Here is a 23,300-nt window from a genome sequence, read left to right as displayed (position 1 = left end):
GAAAGGTGAAGGCAGAGATAGAGATGAAAACTAGTGTCTGAGGAACTGCTTCAGGAATGAGATAAGATATAATTCTGGTAAAGACAGGAGAGAAAGCTGTTAGGATTTATAGAATTGATGATATTTTTAATTTTAAGGCATTGGTAGTGGAGAAAACTGCAGTAGGCTTACAACGACAATGGTAACCATAGAACAGGATTTACAACAGTACAGAGTAGACAAGCTCCTGAGAAAAATAAAACAGCAAGAAAAAGAGCTGCAGCTATCAACAGTCTGCTATTGGGACTCAGATTCCCCTCATGCTGGATCAAGCAGATGGCTGCATTTCTTGGCTTCAAATTCTACAGGAGGCATTACTGCAGTCCTGGACTAGCTCTAGTTGAACAATTCAGCAATTTATTATCCATTTAGTAGAAAAGATCGACTTGCAAGGTACAGAAAATGACCTCAACAACCTCTGAGGTGTACTGTTTCTGCACAATGTCTTGAGTATGATCAAGAATGAGGAGATGATGTCTTCATTGTTGGACTCAACAGATATATCCAAGGCACATTCATATTACATGGCAAGCTAGGTTTTTTGTACAACTTGGATTCTAACCAACATTACACCTTGCAAGGAGCACTGCACATTACTTTATTCCCAGCTCTACCCTCCTGTTAAGCATTACCACTACACCAGAGGGTTTCATTACCATTTGCTACGAATAAACTATTCTGTGAAAATAATCCAAGCTCCAAAATTTGGACTTTTAACTGGGAAAGGTATGTCTAATGTGAAAATCTACATATTCTTATTCCAACATGGCAGCCTACCCTAATTCTTTGATAGGATTCAAGTTTACCAGACACCTTTGCGAACCAAGAATAAATTGGTCATCATCAAGTGGGTTTGGTGAAGAACATTGTACTTTGTCCTTAATTCAAGTAAACCTGGGAAGATGCCCAGATGCATGTGTTGGCTTCACATTTCCATGTATAACGACTGCTAATTTTGTTAATGGTACACTTGCTAAACCAATATGTTTTTGCACAGAATCAATGGAAAGAAAGCAAGATGTAGGACTTGGGTTCACCACATATCTTATGCAAAGTCCTCACATTTCCATGAATGGTCACGGTAGTGCTGTAGAACAAAAGGACCTAGGAGCACAAATACATAGTTCCCTGAAAGTGGCACCACAGATAGATGGTGATGAAGGTGGCATCTGGCATGCTGGCTTTCAGTCAGGGCATTGAGTATAGGAGTTGGGACATTACGCTGCAGTTTTACAAGACGTTGGTGAATCTGCACCTGGAGTATTGCGTACAGTTTTGGTTACCCGGTGATAGGAAAGATGTCATTAAGCTGGAATGAGTGCAAAGATAATGTTGCCAGGACTTGAAGGCCTGAGTTATAGGAAGAGTCAGGCAGGGTAGGACTTTATTTCTTGGAGTGTAGGAGACTGAGGGGTGACCTTGTAGGGGTGCATAATATCATGAGAGGCATAGATAGGGTGAATGCACATGGTCCTTTTGGGAAAGGAAATCAAAAACTAGAGGGCATAGGTTTAAGGTGAGGGGGGTAAAGATTTAAAAAGGACCCAAGGAGCAACTTCTTCACACAGAGGTTGGTGTGCATATGAAACAAGCTGCCAGAAGAGCTGGTTGAGCCAGGTACAATAACATTTAAGACACTTGGACAGGTACATGGATAGGAAATGTTTAGAAGGATGTGTGCTAAAAGTAGGCAAATGGGTCTAGCTTAGATGGGCATCTTGGTTGGCATGGATGTGCTGGGTCAAGGGGCCTGTTTCTGCAATGTATTACTCCGCGACTCTATGAATCCTGGATTCTGCAGTCTCAGTAAAAGGAAAATAAAATAGAGCCTTTGCACAATGACAAACCAAATTCTCTCAATTTTGTGTTATGTTCATGCACTATATCAAGAGAAATAAAAAGCACCTTTCCATTGAGGTTCCAAAGACCTAGGAAACCATATTGGACACAACTGGCTCATTAGTGCAGACAAGTGTGTGACAGCAAGCAGACAGACTAGTGAATGAGAAAGTGAAGGAAAGAAAATACAAACAATTTAGAAAGAAAAAAAGAGAAACGGGTAAAATAAAATCTGACTAATGAATAGACAATTCTTTCTAGTTATGGACACAGATAAAGTACACTGTAAAAAGATCAAAATCGAAGCCAATTTAAAACAAAGCCTTTTTTTTAATTTTAAAATGTACCTACAGACAGTAATTGTTATGTTCAGAAAAGGTACCTTGTGACTCTGGAAAGTAATTTATTTCAGGGACCGAAAACAAAAAGGGACCAGGTGAGGGGGGAGGGTTCTCAAGTCCCAGTCATTAACTGTTCAGAACTGAAACATTATGTGACAAAAAAAATGTAGCAGTTAAATTGTTCTTCAAACTATATCGGTTGTTCATTTGTATTTTTCTTCCAATGTACAAGTTCTTAAGACCTCAAATTTCTGGACACCAAGCCAGATGCTAAAACATGTAACTGCCAAGTTTGCAAAGTGAGCAATTACAGATGCATTTTGATGTACAATAAGGAATTTAAACCAGGGTTGCATAACTTCCACGGTGCCACAAATCTAACCTCCCGTCCATATGAAAAGAAATAGGAATGGAAGTAGGCCATTCAGCCCATCAAGCCTGCTGTCATTCTTGAGAGCACAGATGATCTACCTCAAACACCATTTTCCGCCCTATCCCTCAATTCTTTAAACATTCAGAAATGTGTCAATCTTTATTTTGAGTGAAGTTAGAAATTGAGGCTTCATGACCCTCCAGGGATGATTCAACATCTTCTGAAGAAATCTTTCCTCCTTCAGACCTAAAAGGCCTACCATATTTTGAAACTGTGGCCTTGAGTTCAAGACTCTGTAGTCAGGGAAAACACCTTTCCTACATCTACTCTGTCAAAGCCTCTAAGAATTCTGTACATTTCAAGGTCACCTCTCATACTTTCAAAGTCTAGAGAATAGAAGCTAAGCCTACTCAATTTCTCCTTACATGACTAATCCACCATACTGAGAAACAAGCTGGTGCACCTTTGCTGAACTTCCTCTACAGCTAGTATATTCTTTTGGGTAAGGATGCCAAAATCATACACAATACATCAAGGTCCGATATATTTGAAGCAAGTCAACTTTACTCCTGCACTCAAATACCAATTGCTTTCATAAATGCCTGTTGCATCTGCATGTTAGATTTCAGATATTTCTGTACAAGGACACCCAGATCCCTGGAATATCATTTCCCAATCATTCATTTGGGATAATACAAATGTGGATAGCTTCAATATTCCTCCCCCACCCCCCGGTGGATTTCACTGCCATGTGACGCCCACTCATTCACCTTGCCTACATTCCTTTGTAACCTCCTTGCATCTTTAATCACCACTCCCATTCCCACTTAGTTTTGTGTCATCAGCTAACTTAGAAAGGTTACATTTTGTTTTCTCACGCAAATTGTTGACATAGATCATGAACAGTTTGGGGCCCCAAGCACTATGCTATCCCAGCCTACTGGGCTGAGGAGGACCTTTTTATTCCTACTCTTAAAAATTTTAAGAGTTTACCATCTCTCGGTTGGGGAATCAAGAATTAGAGGGCACAGGTTTAAGGTGAGAGGGGAAAGATTTAATAGCAAATTGAAGGGAAACTGGAATGAGCTGACAGAGGAAGTGATTGAGGCAGGTACAATAACAACTTTTAAAAGACACTTGGCCAGATACATAGATTGGAAAGGTTTAGCAGGTTATGACCAAACACTAGCAAATGGGACTAGCTTGGATGGGGCATCTTGGTTGGTACACACCAGTTGGGCCAAAGGGCCTGTTTCCATGCTGTACGACTCTATGGCTCTCAGTCAATTCTGGTGGGTCCTTATTGAAAGTCAAAATTTTCCAATATACCACATCTTCTAAAATTTAAAATATACCACAGCCACTGGTTTCCCTTCATCTACTCTACCAAGTATAATCTCAAAGAAGTCCAAAAGAATATTCATATATGCTTCTTCTTTCATAAATCTACATTGAATCTGCTCAATCACATCATTATTTTCTTGAGGTAGATTATATACCAACGTTGATTCACAGCATAGCCTACTATGGCCATCTGAGGTTAGATCATACTACCAAGTTTAACTTCAATTCCTTATCCCACATTCCCCTGGATTTTCCTTTTTTCTCGCCAAGTTCTCTTTTAAATTATAATTGCTCCTTCAAATTTCAATTATAAACTCTGAACCGGTAGATCTTCTGAACCCATGGTCCAGAGATGACTTAAAATGATACCCCCTTTAATATGAATTCCACAACCTGGTGAAAGTTTCAAAGCCTTCAAAATTTGAAAACATTTATGGATTTCCCTTCTAATGGCCTTTCCCAAGTCCCAGCGCTGAGTCCTTAGTGCTCAGTTCTCTGCTTAAGAGTTCCAAAAAAAGAGTAAACGAAAAACATAATTAATGAAGCTAAATTGTTGAGCAATGAGAAGTTGGAAAGGAATCTCAAACTCATCCTGGAATTGAAGATTTTATAAAGGATTGACCTGGCATTCACTGCTTTTGGAACTTTCAATAATTTGCATGCTTGGGATTGTCAACTGTGAAATGGGCTACTCCACACAATATCTGTGCAGGCTTTACTGCATTTAGTCTACCCTTCATAATGCAGGAGATGATGGAGAAGTCAGAATTCTCCATCTGTATGGTTTTTAAGACTATTAGAATTAGGTTTTCCAGCCAATAAAATTTTATGCAGCCTCTTTAACAGCACATTTTCAATTCATTGAAGCCAAGAACCGCATTCTGTAAATTCTGCTGGAGAAACAATGAAATTGAAATGGTTCTAGACTCTCATACATATGCATCTAGTGAATCTCTATCAGAAAATAGTCAAGAACTGTAGCACAATGCCTTAATGGATTAAACATCTGAACATACAAGTTGAAATTGCACAACAGCTGGGAAATTTAAATTCTGTTAATTAAATAACTTGGAATTTTAAAAAAATTGCATCAGTAACAGTGATCAAGAATCTACTGGATTGTCATAAAAGCCCATCTGGCTCTTCAAAGTCCTTTAAAAAAAGGAAAACTGCTGCTCTTACTTTGAGCTATGTGCAACTACAGACCCACAATCATGTGGTTGATCTTTGAAATGAAACCATTTGGTTGAACTTAATGCCATCTTCACTGTAAGGAGGACAGCAATTCAAGGTGGCAGCTCACACTTTCTCAAGACTAATTAGAAGCGTTCAGTAAATGCACCCCTACCAGCAGCACCCATATTCCATGACAGAATTAGAGATGATCTTTTGCCAGGTCTGGGACTATTAAGTGAAGCAGGAAACAGCAGGGGACTTTATAGCTATGCAAAGACACAGTGGATAAAATAGGCAATGAAGAAAATAAAATATACCCTTATCTGTGCGAAGACGTTTAAATGAGTCAGTTTTTGATAATCCTTGGTCACAGATTACTTTAGAGCCTAGCTTGACTGTTAAATCTATCGACTGGTAGCCTTGAGGGAGTTTGCGGTCATACAAAAGTGTTAACAGCTGAGCTAGTGTCACCTCTGCTGGCAGTGGTTGACCTGGGAAAGAACAACAGGAGGTTACTTTGTGACATCAAAAGATCAATCATTAAATTTATTACAAATCCTACATTCAAAAAGAGAAAACACTCTTACATTCAAAAAGTTGAACACACACTTGTTAGTTTGTGCCAAAGAGCCGCCTTCTTTAGTTTAATGACTCAACCAAAAAGTGATGCAGCTCTCGCTGTAACTATACAAGTTGTGGCACAAGGTTTAGATTAGTGTGTTTTGAAGTGACATCAGGTAAACAGGGATGGTAATGTGGTGGTTATGTTCCTGGTTAGTAATCCACAAGCTTGGAAAAACTGCACAGAAAATTAGTTCAAATCTAATACTGGCAGGTTTTAAGTTCAGTTTCTTTTCATTTTTAAAACAAATTCTGCCATCAGACACAATTATCATGAAACCGGCAGAAAAGTGCAACCAGTTCACTCCACATAATCTGACCAATTTGTTACTCAAGTCTCATATCCAATTACTCTTGAATTCTTTGTGACCTAGCTTAGTTTCATTAAATTGCGATGTAGTGCTATGAATTAAACTGCTAGCACAAGTGACCCTGCAAAGTCCTCTGTAGCCAAGGTTGTGAGAAGAGTCCCATGGATGAGTCAAACATCATCACCTACTCTCTTGGTCTTCTCCATCACCATCCTAGATGTGCTTCTCTTGGTCTAGTGAAGGGGGAAATATGGGATCTTTCTGAATGGATAAAAGAACTATTAAATGGACCTTCCCCATCTGTAATCAGGTAATCATTACAACCTTTCTATCAGATGTTAATTTACTATCTTTTCTTTTTAAAAGTAATAACCCTCCTCCTCCTTGATTTGCTCCCATTCCAGTTCCACAGGCTCTTATGGCTAATGAGGCCCAAATGAGAACTTCCACAGAAGGGCAAACTGTGGCTCACAGGATAGTACGCAAGGTGGTGCATGCCCTAAGTTGCTTCAACTGGGCATGGACTCAAGGTTCCCAATACAATCCCAAAAGCTCCTTCTCCACTTTAAGCAGAAATTACTGGGGATGTCGCATTTCAAGGAGGCTCTGAGTAACTCCTTGAATCTTCTCTGTTCATCCAGCAATCGCCTACCTACAGCTGCTGGAGTGCAACTTGGGCCCTTGAGCTGGGAAAGCACACTGGCATTGATCACTTCACCTTCCAATGAACTTGGAGGAATTTGTGGAGTTTGGTAGTATCTTTCCAATGTCTTGCCAGATCTGCTGTAAGTAGTCCAAATGTATACAAAGGCAGAGATCACTGCTGCCTGGTAGGCCATGTGTTTTGTGCCAGGTTTGAGGTCTCATCTTTGAATACCCTTTTCTTCAGTTGAACAAAGGTTGTGCTGGCACTCTGAGGGCAGTGGTAAATTTCATCACTGATGTTTGCCTTTGCCAAGTTAAGGAAAGTGGTCCACATTTTCCTGGGTCTTCCTGTCAGAGGGGTCAGGTTGGTAGAGGATCTCTGTCTTGAGAGGGTTAAGTGGAAGGTCCTTTTGTATGCTTCATAGAATGAGTCAACGTGGCTTAAAACTTGCTTCCTAGCATTAACAAATACAAGCATGGTCTGCATACTGCAGCTCAACTACTAAAGTCCGGCTGACAGGTTTAGACTGTCATCACATGGGAAATTTGTTGGAAGTGAGGTGCAACATTACAGCAAGAAAGGCTGAGAAAAGCACTGGGACAACAACATGGTGACACTTGCCTTTACTGAGATTGGTTTTGTTGTAGATATGTAGGTTATCATGTCATCATAGAGCAAATACAAAAATGGACACAAATGTCTGTGGGCAGCCAAACTTAATGATAGTTTTCCCCAGTCCCTCCTCATTGTTTGAATCAAAGGCTTTAGCAAGGTCAGTGCTACTCTCTGCATATTTCTTGGAAACTGTCACACAGTCAAGACCATGGTCCACCTTGCCTCCAGATGAAAGAAATCCACACTGCAATTCAAGAGCAGCCCTTCAACCACTGGGAGGAGGCAGTTTAGAAGAACTCATCTGAAGTTACCAGTCAGTCTAGTCTCTTCTTGAAGATAATCATAATTATGGCACTTCTGAGGTCCATTGGTATATCCTCCATTATGGATTTATGACTGAAGCTCTTCACCACTGAATTTTAGGATTTCAGTTGGGACACCATGTGCTCAAGACACCTTGTTATTTTTTTAGTTGTGTCATGGCCTTTGACATTGTAGGTCAGGAGTGGCAGCAAGGCTGGACTGAACAGGTTGCTGTAAAACGGAGTCAAGGGCGCTCACATCAAGAACGGAGTAGTGGTTGAGGTGGTCTTTGAACCTCCCTATTTGCATTGATTACCTCCCTAACTCTAACAAATTTGCCCATTGCTGGCTCTGAGTGGGTTGGGGTCTTGTGTGTTTGGGCTGTGGGTAGCTTTTTACAATGGTGAAGAATCCATGCATGTCATGGTTGTCAGTGAGTTGCCAAGCTTCCTGCATTCTCTTCACCCATTATCTGTTCCTTAGGTTATGGGTTTTCATCTGGACCTCTGCCTTCAGGAGACTGTGGAGCCATTTCTTCTCAGCTGAGGAACAGAGGAGCTTCTAAATTCAGCAACACCTTATGCTTGCAGCTAATTGATTAGCTCCTCAGTCTCCTGCTCATTTTCATTAAACCGGTCCCAGTACTCCTCGGTAGAGACGCTTAGAATCTCTTCACTAGAGCCAATTATGGCAGACATCAAGCGCACCCATTAAGTTGTGGACACTTTATGGTTCCTGTAGACTGGAAGGTGACAGGTCATCTACGGCGCACTGCCTAAGAGCAACTATATTTCTGAAGTCCTTGAGAGTTCTGACATTGATCATCTTGCATCTTGATGATTTGGGGAGAGTTTGATGCAGAAAGTAGTACAGCGTAAGCAGCACTCTGGCCAGCAGTCATCAGTAACCACCATGACATTGGTGTCACAAATGTCATTGTGGTCCCTCACTTAGACCATGATACAATTTAACAGGTACCAGAGCTTGAACTGGGGGTATTGCCATATTGTCTTATATGGCTGGAGCTGGGGATTGGGAATGTGATTAGAATCTCACCTAGAGCCAGGGTTCAGAAATGTGGTTAAGTGTGCAGCCAAACCAGGGACTGGGAACAGGTATGGGCACCTAACCAGCTGAAAGTGATGACAGATGTGGAAAGGGTAGTGAAGGAGGCATTCAACATGCTTGCCTTCATAGGCTGAGGCACTGGGTAGAAAAGTTGGGATGTCACGTTACAGCTGTACAAATCATTGATCAGGCCACACTTCTGGTCACCACACTACAGGAAATATGTGACAGCATTAGAAAGAGTACAGAAGCGATTCAGCAGGATGTTGTCTGGAACAGAGGGCTGTAATTGGAAGGAGAGATTGGTTAGGCTGCATTTATTCTCATTGGAACGTAGGAGACTAAGGGGTGACCTTAAATGTTTATTAAATTATGAGGGGCATAGTTAGAAGAGATATTCAGAGTCTTTTTCATGGGGTGGGGAAGTCTAAAACTAGAGGACATAGGTTAAAGGTGAGAGGGAAGAAAGTTAAAGGAGATCTGAGGGGCACGTTTGTCCACACAGATGGTGGTTACATGGAACAAGCTACAAAAGGAAGTGGTAGAGGCATTTACAACTACAACATTTTAAAGGCAGTTGGACAGGTGCTTGGAAAAGAAAGTAGAGGTCTACAGGCCTGATGTGGGCAAATGGGATAAGCATAGATGGGCATCATGGCTGCCATGGACGAGTTAGGCCAAATGGCCCAAGTCTGTGCTGTACAACCCTATCACTCAAAGGGCTTCTATGCCCGATTAATAATCTTCCAGTAGCATTTACTCACCTTGTAAAAGTCTATGGTACAGATGGAACACGGGGACACTAATTGTTTTGTTAGCAGATTCTGCAGATGAGGAAGTTGTTGCCAACTTATCAGTCATTACCCTTCCTCTTCTGGATGGTGGTCGTGGGGGTGTAGATGAAACAGCTCTCTTCGACTGGGATTTTAGACCTGTTAAAGTATGAAACAGTGTAAGCCATGTGACACAGACTCAATACAAATGTTGTTCATTTATTTTAAAGCAAATAAGCATGTCACAGAACACGTTTGAGAACAATTATGGAAGTAGGAATCTCCCATCCTCGCTGTTTGATAGTATTAAAAACCTTGGTCCAAATCAACAAAAAATTTTCAATATTTATGAGATGACAACTTAAATGTCGATGTACACAGAGAAGCAGTACCAGTCAGAATGCAGCATAATGCTCATCTATATCTCTTCCACATACAGATTGTAAATTACTGAAATTCCAAAATTCAGACTGATATATTCAAATAGAACCATTCAAGGATATCTTTTCTATAGTAATCATACAACATTTACAAAAGAGACACCAATTAGCGGCATCTGTCAACATGAAATTTGAAGACTTTTGAAAAAGTTAAAATGCCAAATTATTGCTACACATAAAATGAAAGGCCATGCTTATTAAAAAAAAATGAGTTCCAAGTCTTTCACTCTCTAAGCTCAACATTAGAATTTATTATGGTATGCACAGAAGTAGCCTGAAAATGCTTTTGAGGCACCCTTTACTGTGTCAGGTTGTTGTTACTGGAATACATTCAGGTGAGAAGCAAAATTACTGAAAGCTTAATTCAGGATCCAACTTTTTTTTTTAATTTTACCAAAGCACAAGGTTGCATGGAAGGAAAAACCCTGGTGAATTCAAACATGTCAACTGCACAGGCTTCCTTTTAAATGAACTACATCCAGCAAATCTTAACCCAGACTTTAGAGGGGATGACCATGTAGCACCTAATTATCTACAACATATTTAATATTTTCAAGCACAAGTCACTATTATGGCAGGCAGATGCTCAGAAAACAAGCTTGTGTTTGAATGAGAACAGGGTAAATATCACACTAATATAGAAAACATCAGAGATTGATGAGGAAATAAATAGGTCCAGAAGATGTGGAATGCTACGCTACACTTGGCTGTGGTATATTAGCCACCAACATTAGTTGCCTGAAATCTGCTTGATGAAAACCTCTTTAAAAAGTGGGTGGGAAGAATGCAAATGAAGCCAAGTAATGTGCCGAGGTGACCTGTTTTGCACTGAGGTGCCCTAAATAGCTCCAGAAATCAATGAATAAGAAACATGGATTACTGCATCAATGGGCCCCATTTTGTGCATTGGCATTTCACACTGAAGTAACTATAGTCAAACAATCTCAAATTAGTGCAAGAATAAATCTAAAAGAGACATTGTGGGATAGCAGGATGAGTCAACGTGGCCACTTTAATCTTTGACCTCATTATTTCAAACTCAGTCCGAGAGATTTCATTTGAGGAACAACACAAATCATAAATCAATGCACATTAACAAAATACAGATACCTTATGCTTTAACACTAAAATCAAACACTCTTTTCAAATAAGTTATTTCACTACATTCTGCTTAGCCTGAACAACCTTCTGTTAAAACAAAAGGCCAAAGAAATAATATTTATTCTGCCACAAGAAACACTTCACAATAAAATCAGATATTCATGATTATTCTCTATTCTGAAATAAATCAAGTCACTGAACTCTTTTTCTGGATTACGTGACGATATAACCATTATATGAAGAGGTTGAAGAGCTCAAGACAATGAAGCAAAATTGGGTGACCCCACATGTATCTCAAACATTAATTACCAGAGGCAACAACAACACTGTAGTTGTCTTGGAAGCCATTGTCATTCTTCAACTTGTCCTTCTCCTCCTGGTTCCTTTTCTCCTTTTCTTCTTTTTGCTCACTGATCAATTTAGCAGTTATACTTGGTGTATCTAATATGCGAATATACACAAAGCAAAAATAGATGTCAGGGCAAATACTCCAGTAATAACTATAAAACAATCTTCTCCTTCATTTCCAGTTCCCAATAAGAATGGCCTGTAACTATCAAATGTACTTGTGTTGTTGAACTATGATCTTTTGTGTGCAAATAATCTGTCCTTCAATCTTGCTGAGGCATAACATGGCAATGTTTTCTGAATTAAATTTGTTACTCACTTAACAGGAGTACATTTATCTTGTAGGAAACAGCAACCCTTAAAGAATAGTTTATTTAAGTTGCTCAAAAAATGGTGATATATTAAAACAGCACTGGATACTAACTAATTATTGCCAACTACTGTATTAGTATTGCAATAAAATTTGCAATACTTGCTCTATGTTAAATAACCTAAATTAAAAAACGTGCTGTCCATTAAATGTCTGAAAGAACACATTCCCTTGCAATTACCAGCTACAATGTTACTACACTGGGCAACATGGAAAATGAAATGGCATCTGATAGCTACAGAGTCAATCAACATTTCCTATTCTTTGTGAAAACACTTACACCCAGATCGCACAAATAAACCAAATGAAAATCGACACCTTAATGGCATTCTATGGCCCAATGGCATAGATCAAATATAGCTGTAAATGCCAATTGAATTCTATATTTAGAGTTTTCATTTATTTTTTACTTAACTTTTAAGAATGCAATCCATCACAAGGGTGCCCATACTAACCTAAAAGAATGAGTTACAGTCTTGCAAACATTGTATGAAATAAACCACCTCAGACATTCGGAACTAATCATTTCTTTGTAATCTTGTCAACTATAGGAATGGAGATGATTTTCTGGAATTAATGGCAAAGCTCTCTATCAATATTAGGGGCTTAAACGTCACAGCTAATTCACGGATTAATATAACTTTACTTCAGTTTTTGCAACAAGAATGCTGCATCAATTAAATGAAACCCACCTGATACACGGTCCAAAACTTCTGCTAATGTGGTTGAGATTGGCAAATGAAGGGTTCGATATTTATGTCCAGCTCCATACATGGGATGTTGGATCACATGGCTAGTAGCATTAATTCGACCTTTATAAAGCTGTAAGATCACAGTAGATCATGATTTCATGAGACAAAGAACACCAAGTTGGACATCATAAAATGTGATACTAAGGGCCCCAAGTAGAAATCTGCATGGAAATTAACTCTGCCTGCCTGCCTGCCAGCTATGAGAGCAATTACACAATCGCTCACTCTATTCCATTTTTCAATCTCTTGTGTCATTTATCACTCCATCCAATCTTGGTCATTAACAGTTTTCTAAACCGCTCCTGTCTAATCATTTGCCTATACATTTATGACTACACCTCTCCACTCCAGACCTCTCACTTTCTTACCTTCTCCTCAAAAACTGTGATGGTGTTCTAACCTTACTCTTATCCACACTGTACTAACAAGTCAAAAAGGCTTCACACTACGTTTAGTTCGTTATGCAAGTTACAAGCTACAAGTGAACACCTCCTATTTAGATTAATTTCCCAGTTGTAGGAACTCAAGGGTAGAATCAGAAGGGAGAAAAGCGAAGCTGGAAATAAGAGGTTGGAGTTCATTTGAGAGAGTATTTAGGAAGAAAAAGGAAAAGGAAATAGTGTAGGGCAGAGGATAGGTGTTATGGAGACTAGAGTATATCAGGACGGGGCACAGTGTTTTAACGCAAGACTGCACCTGCAGATTGGGTCAGATTAATTTTATGTTGTCATTTTGTAGATCACCTTACCTTAATTTGACTAGGGTCCGCGAAAATAGACAAAGGTACAACAATTAAATTTGGTTTACCATGCATGTATGTGAATGCATGGAATATAGCCACTTAGAAATATGATATGCAGCGATAACAAAATGAAGGCTCAATAAGGGGCAGGACTTGCCATTAAATATTTCTGGATACAAAGTGTTGAGAAAGGAAAGAAAGGAGGTGGAGTAACAATATTGATTAAAAAGAACATTACAAAACTGGAGAGAGGATGTAACCGAAGGTCAAAGACAGAATTTGTTTGGTTAGTGAAAGAAATGGTAGAGAATATTACACTGCTGGGTGTATTCAAAAGGTCACCAATGAGTGGGAGAGATATAGAGGTGCAAATACACAGGGAGATTACAGAAAAGTACACAAACTATAAAAAAATATTTAGAATGGGGATAGTAGTATAAACTGGGATAAAAATAGAGTTAAGGTCAGAGAGGATGAAGAGTTGTGATTGGTGCTGGGTACTTCAATTTTTTTTAAATTCAAATTAATAAAAGAGATTTGGAGACAAAAGCAGCAACTTCTAAATTTGTGGATGACACAAAACTTGGCAGTATTGTGAACTGCACAGAAGATGGTGAGAGACTGCAGCAGGATGTAGAAAGGCTGGTGGAATGGGCAGATGCAGTTTAATGTGCAGAAACCCAAGATAATGACGGGCTTGAAACACATAGGTGGATATATCCCCAGGACCTAGCTAGGTGTATCCTAGGATGTTATAGGAAGCAAGGGAGGAGATTTGTTAGGGTCCTGGCAGAGATTTTTTCAACTTCCTTAGCCACAGTTGAGGTACCAGAAGACCAGAGGATAGCCAATGCTGTGGCTTTATTTAAGAATGGCAGCAGCAATAAGCCCAGCAACTAAAGGCTGGTGAGCCTTATATCAATGGTAGGAAAGCTATTGGAAGGGATTCCAAGGGGCAGGATTTATTTGCATTTGGAAAGGCGAGGACTGATTAGCGATAGTCAGCATGGCTTTGTGCATGGGAAATCATGTCTCACGAATTTGACTGAGTGTTTTCAAAGATGTGACCAAGAGGATTGACGACAGCAGGGTGGTAGACACTGCCCATGTGGACTTTAGCAAGACCTCTGACAAGGTCCCGCATGGTAAGCTGGTCCAAAAGGTTAGAATACATGGGATCTAGGGAGAGTCAGCAAATTAGCTTGGTGGTTGGAGGCAGAGGTGGTAGAAGAGGGTATCTATAACCAGTATGGTCCTGCAGGGACTGATGCTGTGTCCTTTGCTGTTCTTCAAATATATTAATGATTTGGATGAGAATGTAGATGGCATGACTAGTAAGTTTGCAAATAACTTCAAAATTGTTGTTATATTGGACAGTGAAGAAGATTGTTTAAGGTTACAACAGGATATAGATCAACTGGGGAAAGTGGGTAAGGAAATGGCCGATGAAATTTAACTGAGACAAGTGCAAAGTGTCGCATTTTGGGGAGTTAAGTCAGGGCAGAGTGTGCACAGCAAATGGCAGGGCCTTGGGGTGGGTTGTTGAACAGAGAGACTTGAGTACAAGTACATAATTCCCTGAAAATGGAGTTCTGGTCACTACACCATAGAAAGGAAGTAAGCAAGTTAGAAAGGGTGCAGAAAAGATTCACAAGGATTTGCCTGGATTGGAGGGCTTCAGTTATCAGGACAGATAAGATAGGCTGGGTCCATCTTCCCTGCAGCAAAGGTGGCTGAAATATGAATGATAGGAAGTATATGAAATTATGAGACACACAGATCAGGTACACAGCCAGAGTCTGTTTTCCATGGTAGGGATGTCTAAAACTAGGAGGACTTAGGTTTAAGGTGAAAGGGAGAAGGTCTAAAGGGGATCTGAGGGGTAAATTTTTCACACAAGAACAGTTGTATCTGGAATGAGTTACCAGAGGTGGTGGTGGAGGCAGGGAAAGTAACATTTAAGAGGCGTCAAGATAGGCACGTAAATGAGCAGGGCAGAGTTAAATACAATGTTGGGCTTTATTAATGGAAAAGTATAATAGCAGGGAAGTTATGCCTAACCTCTATACAAGATCGAAGGATAGCCTCAACTGGAGTACTGCATTCAATTCTGATGGCCACAGTTACGGATGCAAGGCTGTTACAGGAGGGTCCAGAAAAGATTCACAAGAATGGTTGCTGGGATGAGGGACTAAAAGGTACAAGGACAGATTAGAGAGGTCTGAACTGTTTTCTTTAGAGAACACTGAGGTGAGATTCGATACAAGTATATGAAATGGGAGACTGTTCCCATCGAGGACTAGAGATCACAGGAATACAATGAAAGGGAAGAGGATTAAGAAAGACACAAGGTTAAAAAAAAACTTGCTTACACAGCATGTGGTTAGAATGTGGAATGCATTGCCTGCAGATCTGATGGAAGCAGGTTGCATCGTGGCCTTCAAGAGGTAAATGAATAAAATGCAAAATGAAGAAAAAATTACAAGGTTAAAGAGAAAGGACAGGGAGTGGAACTAGTGAGTTGCTCGAACACAATGGTCCAAATGACCTGCCTCTATACTACATCTATTCTATGATTATAATTTTTAAATTAGAACTTCAAGATGAATTGTAATTACCATTTCCAAAGCCAATATCATAGATGGTGAAAATATGAAATAAACAGAAATACTGAAAGTACTGTTTTCCAGGTAGTGCCTCTGGAGTGAGAAGAAGAGTTAATATTTCAGACCAATGACCTTTCCAAAGAATTGGGGAAAACAAAATCAGAATTAAGTTTTAAGATGCAAAGGGAGGTGGAAGGGATGATAAAACACATGTTTGTGGTAGGGTAAAAGGCAAGAGGAATTAAATACCAAAAAAGGATGATAGTGCACGGTGAAAGAAGATGATAAAGGATTAGTCTGGAGGTGATGTAAAATGGAGAAACAGAATACTTCTCTGAAATTTCAAGAATAAAGAATGATGCTGTATGTGTGAAATGCAAAAGCTGGAAATGACATCTGTCTGGAAATGTTTATCTGAATTTGTTGGATGAAAATGTTTGAAGGCTGTAATTCATCCAATCAGAGATAAGGTGTTCCTCAAGTTTACACTGACCTTCATTGAAATAACGTAGAAGGCAAAAGATGGAGCTCAGAGTGAAAATGGACTAACTTCAACTTTCACTGCATCACTCAGGTAAGCAATATAGAACATTGTGTTACTTTAATTCTTCACTTCCACTCTAACTTTTTGGCCTCTTATTCTGTTCCAGTGAAGCACAAAGTAAGTTAGAAGAAAATCTCTTTTTCTAACCTTTTCATTTAATATTTACAGATTCACATTTCTTCTTTTAATTTCAAATAATTCTTTCTCCCACCTCATTCAAACCAACTTTTTAACCGACGCTCTTTCACTCTACGTTACTACCTATTTTGCCATTTAATCTCCCCAGTTTTCCATTTTACAGATCTTTTGTGCTGCTCCCTATACCTCATTCCCCCTTCTCTGAACCTTGTTTTACTTTTACTTTTCCCAGTTGAAATGTCATAGGCCCAAAACACAGACCCTGCTTGGTTTAAGTATTTCTAGCATTTTGTGTCTAATTTTACTATTACTATTTGAGTACTTGCATTGAAGAACATAACGTCCTCTGACCCAGAAGTGCTGAATAAAGAACACAAAATGGTCGACTGATTTGTAAAAAAAATCATTGAGAAATCACTATTTCAAAAGTATTGAAAGCATCAATTCATTTTTCAGATATTCCAACACCTTCCAATACATGACAACTTGTACAATAAAAAAACCAGAATTTATCCCCATTTTTATTTATCTGGTTCTTACAGATTTCTAGAGATATACAGTGGAGAGCATCACATCCTGGAAAGGAGACTCCACTGTACAGGACCATAATAGGCTGCAGAAGGTTATAGACTCAGCCAGCTCCATCACAGGCATAACCCTCTCCACCATCAAGTACATCTTCGAGAGGCTGTGCCTCAACAAAGTGGCATTGATCATTAAGGATCCTCACCATCTGGCACATGCAGTCTTCTCGTTACTACTATCCAGGAAGAGGTACAGGAGCCTGAAGACCCACGCTCAACGATTCAGGAGCAGCTTCTTTCCCTCTGCCATCAGATTTCTGAACGGTCCCTGAACACTACCTTGTTATTCCTCTTTTTTTGCACTATTTAGTTTTGTAACTTATAGTAATTTTATATCTTTGCACTGTACCGCTGCCACAAAGCAACATATTGCATGTCATACAAATCAGTGATAATAAATCTGATACTGATCTTTCTAAATAACGATCTTCAAATTGTGAAGAATTGAAATACCAACAAATGGAGTGTTTGGAAAAATCAAATGCTACTGTTTAAAGTGAGGGAAAAAAGGCTTTAAATCTTATGGCACCTTTATCTGACTTAATTTGACTGTACTGATGAACACCAGTCTAAGGAAGCCATCTAGTGGATGCTTCACCATATAGGAAACCCAGAAACAGATTCACTTTCATTCACCTATAGTGACTGTCGATTAATTCAAGAAGTTGATTAATTCAAAAGGTGGATAAGACAACTGTAATTCCACAAATGTTCTTGATACTTTTCATATATTGGGAACTATATGAATTAGCATCCATTGTTGATGCACTAAAACATAAAAGATCTGTTTTCCCTAAAAGGGCACTGGCTTACATACAAATTTATGAAATTCCGCTTTTATTACTTGCTTGTCCCAATACTTTTTTTTTACTCAGCTGCTTGAAGTTCATATGCATATTTGCATCTATGGCATTGCTGATATTGCTCTGTTTATTTGCTCAATTTAAACATTATCCAATTTTTACTAAATGAACAAAAATACAAGAACACTAGAAAATAGGAACATTAACCCTGCTCTGTCATTCAATATGATCACAACTGAGAGGATCAGGCCTAACTCCTCTCCTGTGCCTGTTTCCATGGCCTACAATTCCCCAATCTTTCAAAATGTTAGCCATCTTCTCTTTAAATATCTCCAGTGATCAAGCCTCCACAAACCTTTGTGGTAGACATTTCCAGTTTCATCATTCTCTGCGAAAGTAAATTCCTAAACACTTCTTAATCTTTTAATTCTAAATACAGGTCCAACTTCTTTAGCTACTCATGACAGCTGACCCTCTCATCCCAGGAGTTAGCCTGGGTCTGCCTCAAATACTAGCATATTCTTTCTTAAATAAGGGAGCCAAAATTGTGCACAGTACTCCAGATTTGGCCTCAGTAACACCATACACAATTGAAACAATGCGTCCCTACTTCTAAACTCCAATCTCCTTGCAATAAAGGCTGATTTGCCATTTGCCTTCATAACCACTTGTTGCACCTGCTAACTTTATATGAGGGTTACAAAAAAACATTTAGATCTCCCCGAACCTCACTCATTTCCAATTTCTCTCCGTTTGGACAAGAGCCTGCCTTTAGATTTTTCTCACAGAAATGCATAACCTCGCACATTCCCATGTTAAACTCCATTTGCCAATTCTTTGTCCTTTCACTCAATCCATCTGCAACTGAAGGGTCTTTGACCTGAACTCTTTTCCTTTCCACAGCTGCTGTCAGACCTGCTGAGTGCTTCCAGTTTGTGCTGCTTTGATTTGTTTTTAAAATGTTTTTAAACCGTTTTATTTCTATAAATAAAACACCAATTCTAAAAAATCATGAAGATAATGCAGCAACCAGAAAACAGACACCAACGTTTAATACAACAGTTTTCACATCAGCCTGAAGGTTTTTTTCTAATACATTTGTTATGAAACTCTTCAGTCTGAAGGTAGAAAATCTAAACAAATCCTTGGCATTGCAATATGTATAGAGAGACTCTTTCAGCCCAACCCAATGCGTAGTGGTTATGTTTGAAAGTCTCATCCAGATTTTTAAAATTCAGTGGCAAAGTAGTACTGAAGCTGGAGTACAAATTGCACACTCAAGTTCACAAGCTATAAGAATCTATTTCACTGCGTTGGTTATGCATTCTACCCGAGGCACCATACTTCATTGATTTATATCTATGTTTATAACGAAAACTTCTCTTGAGCTAGTTACAAACAATGTTGCACTTTTCACCAGTATCAGTTTCATGAACAGAGTGCACAACTGCAATTGCCAGCCATTGCCACATCATAAGGAATAAGAGGAGATGGCTACATGACCCTTTGGTACTGTTCCACCATTCATCAAGATCACAACTGATCTTCCACCTCAGCATCATTTTCCAGCACCAACCTCATATCCCTCGATAGCCTTAATACCCAGAGATTTATCAATCTCTGGATCTGAATGAATATAACAACTGAATTTCCACCGTGTACTGAGTAGAGAATTCCTAAGGAACCTCCTCCTCAACTTGGCCCTAAATGGCCTTCCCCAACATGTTCCTTGGTGATAGACCCAGTCAGGGGACTCAGAGGAAGTGTCCTCCATGCACCTGACCCATCAAGCCCTTAAAGAATTTTGTAAGATTCTATGAGAATTATGAAAGAATTACTAAAGAACACAATTCCAGTCTACTCGATCTTTTATTTTTACTTATACAGCACAGTAAAAGGCCCTTCTGGCCAGCACTGCCCAATTACACCCATATTAAACTACTAACCCATACACCTTTGGAATGTGGGAGGAAACTGTAGTACCCGGAGGAAACCCACACAGTCACAGGGAAAACATACAAACTCCTTACACACAGTGATGGGAATTGAACCCCAATCGCTGGCGCCGTAATAGTGTTACGCTAACTACTGTGTGGCAAACCTGCCATTCCAGGAAGAGGCCTAATGAATCTTCAGCGCACTCCCTTTAAGGCAAATACATTCTTTTCTTGGGCAAGGAGATCAAAACTTTACACAGTATTCCGAATGCAGATACAATGTCACCAAGGCACTATACAACAGCAATAAGACTTTCTTACTCCTGCATTCAAACCCTCTTGTAATAAAGGCTAACATACCATTTGCACTTCTAATTGCCTGCCGATTCGGCAGTGACTTGTGTACATGCAACAGAGGTCCCTTTGGACATCAATACTACTAAACCTCTCACCATTTCAGAGTTACACACATTAAAATGGATGACCTTAGTTTCCCACATTATCTTCCATCTGCTATGTTCTCATCCATTCATTCAGCTTGTCCATATCTCTTTGAAGCCCCTTTACATCACCTTTATCACTTCTTCTGGCAGCTTGTTCCATGTACCCACCACCCTCTGTGTGAAAAAACTGCACCTTAGTTCCCCTTTAAACCTTTCCCTTCTCACCTCAAATCTATGCCCTCTAGTTTTAGACTCCCCTAACTTAATTAGAGCAAACAGTGGCTCTGAAAAGTCCTTTCCAAACTCTGGGAAGTAGATCATGTCTATCAGGTTACCAACCTTCAAGCTTATCAACTTCTTGAGTACTATTTTTTTTTGAGTAATACTTCTTCCAGTTCCTCACTGTCACTAGACCCTTGATTCTTCAATATATCCAGTAGGTTTTGTGCATCTTCTTCCATGAAGACTGGCACAAAGTAATCGCCATCACTAGTCTTTTCCTTTTTAAAAGGTCTTACTGTTTGTCTGTGTTTCTCACAAATCTAAATTCATACTGTACTTTGCCTTATCAGTTCCTAGGTCCTCTGCTGAACTCTAACGTTCTCTCAATCCTCAGGTCTACTTCTATTTCTGGTAACTTCATATGCCTCTTTTGAGTTAATACCATCGTTAGTTTATCTTGTCAGCCACAAAAGAACCACTACTGCTTTTGGATTTCTGTGTCCTAAAGATTTTTTTTTGCAACATGTGCATTTTTTTTTAAAGTACTAATCATTACCTGTCCACTGTCACGTTTTAATATTCTCTCCCAATCAACCACAGCCAAATCTCCTCTCATACCTTCATAGTTTACTGTGTTTAGATTCAAGACCCCAGTTGTGCATTGACTTGCATCTCTTTCAACTCAATGTAAAATCCTAATATATTAAGGAAGCACTTTGTATTGCAAAAAATAAAGCTTTCCCTAGATGGTTCCTTAACGTATTAATCTGGAAAAGTAGATTGAATTCTCTCATCAATACTGTATTATCGGTTACATGCACTTATAATTTCTTGATTGGTGCCAAGTTCAATATTACAATTACTATTTGGTGGCTTTTCTGCAAACATTTCAGCCTCTTTGCCATTTCTCAGCTTGTCCCAAATCGATCCATTTCAGCATCACAATCTATCATAGCAAGACCACTAATCTCCTCCTTTACTACTAGCATACTTCTTTTCCTTTTTGCCAGCCTTTCCTAAAATGCCAAATATGCTTCAATATTTAGTTTTGATCACCCCTGCAGCCACATTTCCATTATACTAAAGAGATTGTACTCATTTACTGATACTTGTGTCATTTACTCTGTTGTGAAGGCTTTTGAGCATCCAAATACAGCATCTTTAATTTTGTCCATTTAATCCCCTTTGCTGTTTGACTTTGTTTTTACCATTTATTACGCTTAGTACTTTTCAAACTTGCCCTTTATAAGTTCCCTTTGGGGTTCACATTCCCCTGCCAAGCTAGTTTAAATCATCTCCAATATCACCAGCAAACTAATATGCATTCCTTTTTTTCTCCTTTCTCCATATTCTAAGTATTACTGCTGTACTCTGTGTAATATGCACATCTAAGCAAATCTGGCTGAAATACAATGAGTCTAGATAAAGGGTCTTAACCCGAAACATCAGCTGTCCATTTCCCTCCACAGATGCTACCTGGCCCACTGAGTTCCTCCAGCAGTTTGTTTTTTTAGGGGCTAAAAATTTGCACAGTTACTTTTATAGACTTGATTCAAAAACTGCACTCAAAAACTCTTAACTTTGCTGATAAATGTCAATTTGTACTTACAGGGCAAGGAGAATGAAGAAATACAGTCACTTTCTCATCTTCAAGCATCAGCTGCAAGAAAAGCCTCCTGATAAAACCAGAGATATTTCCAGATGTTGGGATATTTGGTCTCTGAGGTGTTGACTGGAATAGTTCACACAGAACCTGAAAATATTTCAATTTTAAAATAAGTTTTTGTCTGTTGCTATTTATTTCTTAATGGCCATCTGACAAAGTCTGACACAATATTCAAATCTTTTTCAGCAAAATATGTTAAGTTGTGTTTAAGTAAACAAATCAAATAGAAAAGATATTATACATTTATAGTGATCAAAACCTTCAGCTTTCAACCACTGAAATTTCACTGAGTTTCAGACATCTGTGTACAAGCTCAAAAGTTAAGTGACAGATGGTGCTGCATCTGTTGCGATGTGCCATCACTGCACTCCAACATCCAGCAGGAAGGTGCAGTCCTCTGATACCTTTGACAGAATGCAAAACTCCACTGCCAGTTCTATTAAAGTGTGCCAGGAGATTATATGGGTAGACTCTGTGCACTGTGCCACCTGAGGTTCAGTGTGGTGTCCAGTGAGACTAGACCTCCATCTCTAGCCCAGGTGAGTGTAGACTTGCAGGGCGGACAGGTGGTGACTCTGGGTAGCAGGCTGGGTCCAAGTATAATCTGTCCCATGGCAGCTTTCAGGGATGTGCACAGCAGTTCGTAAAACAAAGTGATTAAAATTGAGTTATGAAGCCCAGAAGGACCTGCTGGATCTCAAGGGTATGGAGATTTCTCTGAGCAATAAAGTATCAATCTCCATTCAAGGTTGGTCTTATTTGGGAAAGGAGGAATAAGAGGCTTAGGTGGTTGGGGGGAAGAGAAAGGGTCTTAAAAGTGAACTTAGTCCAAGGCTGTAGAGATAAAATAAGGATTTCTATTTGCTTTCTCATGGCACTTGCCAGAGGTGCACGGCTCTGGATGTCATTTGAGGACACTCAAATTTATTTTGTCACTCATTTCAGGGTGGAAAATTAATAGCAGTCAAAGATGAGGTACTGAAGATCACTAGAGGAATCACCAAGGAAAGATGGGAAGAAAGGGGAATTAACTGAATAACTTAATCTTTGAAAAGTTACCTCAGTAGCTTAACTGGTTATAGTGCACGTAACTATAGTGGTTGTTACTAGAACACTATCCAAAGGCCTAGACTACTGACTAGACAAACTTTAGCC

General features: G+C 39.3%; 1 protein-coding gene across 1 annotated transcript in view; it reads right to left on the bottom strand.

The window, feature by feature from the left end:
* Window positions 1–23,300, bottom strand: part of birc6 (baculoviral IAP repeat containing 6) — a 229,007-nt gene that overhangs the window by 83,449 nt on the left and 122,258 nt on the right. Inside the window, exons 56-60 of the mRNA XM_052011344.1 lie at window positions 22,089–22,232; window positions 12,401–12,530; window positions 11,300–11,431; window positions 9,441–9,608; window positions 5,430–5,603 (exon numbers count right to left, since the gene is read on the bottom strand). Coding sequence (XP_051867304.1) covers window positions 5,430–5,603; window positions 9,441–9,608; window positions 11,300–11,431; window positions 12,401–12,530; window positions 22,089–22,232 — 748 coding nt within the window. The remainder of the gene's footprint in view (window positions 1–5,429; window positions 5,604–9,440; window positions 9,609–11,299; window positions 11,432–12,400; window positions 12,531–22,088; window positions 22,233–23,300) is intronic.

Source organism: Pristis pectinata, chromosome 3 (assembly GCF_009764475.1).
Source record: "Pristis pectinata isolate sPriPec2 chromosome 3, sPriPec2.1.pri, whole genome shotgun sequence".
Lineage (NCBI taxonomy): Eukaryota > Metazoa > Chordata > Chondrichthyes > Rhinopristiformes > Pristidae > Pristis > Pristis pectinata.
The sequence above is the reverse complement of the archived record's forward strand: the minus strand, read 5'-3'. Positions and strand labels throughout refer to the sequence as shown.